General features: G+C 29.6%; 2 protein-coding genes across 2 annotated transcripts; both read left to right on the forward strand.

Annotated features, from left to right (window-relative positions):
• The first annotated feature begins 343 nt into the window (after positions 1-343).
• On the forward strand, positions 344-2,101 carry LOC111029794 (52 kDa repressor of the inhibitor of the protein kinase-like). Its single transcript, XM_022308963.1, has 2 exons — positions 344-638; positions 1,059-2,101. Exons 1-2 carry the CDS (start codon positions 344-346, stop codon positions 2,099-2,101), a joined length of 1,338 nt encoding a protein of 445 aa, XP_022164655.1.
• Positions 2,102-2,104: 3 nt separating this feature from the next.
• LOC111029793 (52 kDa repressor of the inhibitor of the protein kinase-like) lies at positions 2,105-2,783 on the forward strand (the record flags this gene model as incomplete). Its single annotated transcript, XM_022308962.1, has 2 exons — positions 2,105-2,492; positions 2,556-2,783. Coding segments are annotated over exons 1-2 (616 nt in total), but the record flags the coding sequence as incomplete, so codon positions are not given.
• Between the last annotated feature and the right edge of the window lie 166 nt (positions 2,784-2,949).

A 2,949-nucleotide genomic window follows, 5' to 3' on the forward strand; every position in this document is an offset into this window, starting at 1 on the left:
AATAATAATAATAATAAATAATATCGGTTATGCCGTTATCGTCGTCACATACGACGGTAATAATTGTTAGTTGTTATCTTATATACTCGAATATATGTAACGACACGCGACGTCGGCGGAAAGCACCGATAGTTATTATTACAATTTTATCTATTAAATCGCTATTCGACATTTCGGCATTCGCTGAAATCGAAAACTCGTGTCTCAATTAGTTTGCTCGTGAATGCCTGACGAATAATATACAAGTATAACACGGTTTCTTTTTTTTATTATTACTCCCGGTTTTCGTACATCCTTCATTTTAAAAAATATATACGTGTATATTTTATACAACTATTTTACGATGTCGGGTACTAAAAATGACTCTGAATTGACTGAATCTCACAGAAAACGTGATCGTTCTGTCAGTACACAGAGATCATTAATGTCATATTTTTTAAAGAAAACTCGTTCCAATGAATTTCAAGATCGATCTGAAACTGAACATTCTGAAGTAAATAATGAAGAAAATGTAAGTTCTGCTAGTACTAGTAATGATAATTTAGCACCTGTCGATGATAGCTATAATTCTGCAGAGTTACAAAATGTTGTTGACAATAATGTACAAAAAAATCTATTTTTTGATGCATTAGATATTGGTAACTTTATTGACAATCAAAGTTCAAAGTTAAATGATGATAAAAAATATATTGCATTGACAAAAACATGGAGGCCGGATATTTTATATAACTTTCCCAAAGATTCAAGAAAATTTCAATTAAAGTGGCTTAACGATTTTCCGTGGTTATCTTATAGTCAAAAACACGAAGGAGTTTATTGTAGAACTTGTGTGTTATTTTCTCGCGATGTAGGGGGGAGAAGTAAAGAAAGTTTGGGTCAATTATGTACAAAACCATTAAACAAGTATAAAAAAGCTTTAGAAGTGTTTAAAAAACATTCAACTAACGATTATCATAAATTTTCAATTCTCAAAGCAGATGATTTTAAAAATGTTGTAGAATCTGCTGAGAAGTCTGTAGCAGTTAAATTAAATTTAAATGTTCAAAAGCAAATTGAAGAAAATCGAAAAAAACTTATCCCTATAATCAATACAATTTTTCTTTGTGGTCGTCAAAACTTTCCGTTACGTGGGCATCGTGACGATGGAGATTTGATTCAAAATAGTGTAAACAACGAAGGGAATTTTAGAGAGCTTTTGAAATTTCGTATAGATTCAGGTGATGATGTTTTGAAAAAACATCTTCAAAATTGTCCAAAAAATGCTAGTTTTATTAGTAAAACTACACAGAACGATTTAATCGATTGTTGTGCTAGTGTAATTCTCCATAAAATTGTAAATGCCGTTAAAGAATCAAAATATTTCTCAATACTAGTTGATGAAACTTCCGACATAAGTTCAAGTGAACAATTAGTTTTGTGCATTCGCTATGTTTTTCATGATAAAGTGCAAGAAGATTTCTTAAAATTAGTTATTGTTGAAAATGCATCTGGTTTTAATCTTTCCAAAATAATACTACACCAATTAGATGACTTAGGTCTTAATATAAAATATTTGCGTGGGCAAGGCTATGACGGAGGTGCTAATATGTCCGGAAAATATCAAGGCGTACAAGCTCAAATACTAAAAATTCAGCATCTTGCATTATATACACATTGTGCCTCACATTGTTTAAATTTAAGTATATCAAAAGCGTGTTCTGTAGTTTTGATCCGGAATGTTGTTGGTAACATACAAGAGGTTATAACTTTTTTTCGAGCATCACCAAAACGAATGTTACTTTTAAAAACTACATTAATGAAAGTGTTACCAAATTCTAAATCATTTAGACTTAAATCTGTATGTGAAACACGCTGGATCGAACGACAAGATGCAATTCTTCAATTTCTTGAATTATACGATGTTATTATAAATTGCTTGGATGAACTTGTAAACTCTAATGAGGAAATTACGCTCACTTCTAGTAAAGCTAACAATTTACTAAATTCTATGTTGAAATTTGAATTTTTAATTACACTTCAAGTATTGGCAGAATTATTTTCAATTACTTTGCCTCTTTCAAAGCAACTGCAAAATCAAAATTTAGAATATTTTCAATCATAGAAAATGGTTAAAACTGTTGTAGACGAGTTTGAAAATAAAAGAAAGAACGATATTCAAAGTTTTAACTTGATTTATACCAAATCATTAACATCAGCTGATATACATAAGATAGAAGTCAAAAAACCTCGAACGTGTTTAAAACAAATTAATCGAGAAAATATATTGACCAACGACCCAAAAGAATATTTTCGTTTGACCTTATACCTACCATTTTTGGATTATTTAATATCAGATATCAAAAGTAGATTTGTAGGTCACGGACATGAAACGATTATGTATTTACAATACTTAATACCATTTTTCCTACGTGAAGATACAGACATCGAAAAAATTATTGAATCGGCCAAATTTTATATCGACGATCTAATTAGCTCGATTGAAGAGGTTAGAGGTGAAGTTACTTTGTGGAAACAATTTTGAAAATCCCAATTAAATAAACCTAAAACTGCTATAGAAGCTTTGACTCATGCATCTGAATTTTATCCTAATATAAAGGAATTGCTAAAAATTATTTGCGTTATACCAGTTACCACTTGCACCGCAGAAAGAACATTTTCCTCACTTCGACGAACAAAAACATATTTGAGATCGACAATAGGAGAGGATAGATTAAATGGACTTATGCTTCTTAATATTCATAGGGATATTAATATTACTCCAGAAGAAGTTATTGAAGAATTCAGTAAAAAACACACAAGAAAATTACAGTTACAATATATGTAAGAAATTATTGTCATTTTTAAGATTATATTTAACAAATACTGATGTATAAAAAAAAGTTAGCACCAATAAATCAAATAGAAAATATTAATTTAAATAAATAGAAATGTGTAGCAATTTTTTTTTTT

This window comes from Myzus persicae, unplaced genomic scaffold (assembly GCF_001856785.1).
Source record: "Myzus persicae strain clone G006 unplaced genomic scaffold, MPER_G0061.0, whole genome shotgun sequence".
In the NCBI taxonomy this organism is placed as follows: Eukaryota; Metazoa; Arthropoda; class Insecta; order Hemiptera; family Aphididae; genus Myzus; species Myzus persicae.

Bases quoted from the DNA above. Each gene is read 5' to 3' on its own strand.
- LOC111029794 (XM_022308963.1), top strand. From the start codon at position 344: ATGTCGGGTACTAAAAATGACTCTGAATTGACTGAATCTCACAGAAAA. The intron at 639-1,058 runs GTAACTTTATTG...AGCAAATTGAAG, and splicing joins TTTTGATGCATTAGATATTG to AAAATCGAAAAAAACTTATC.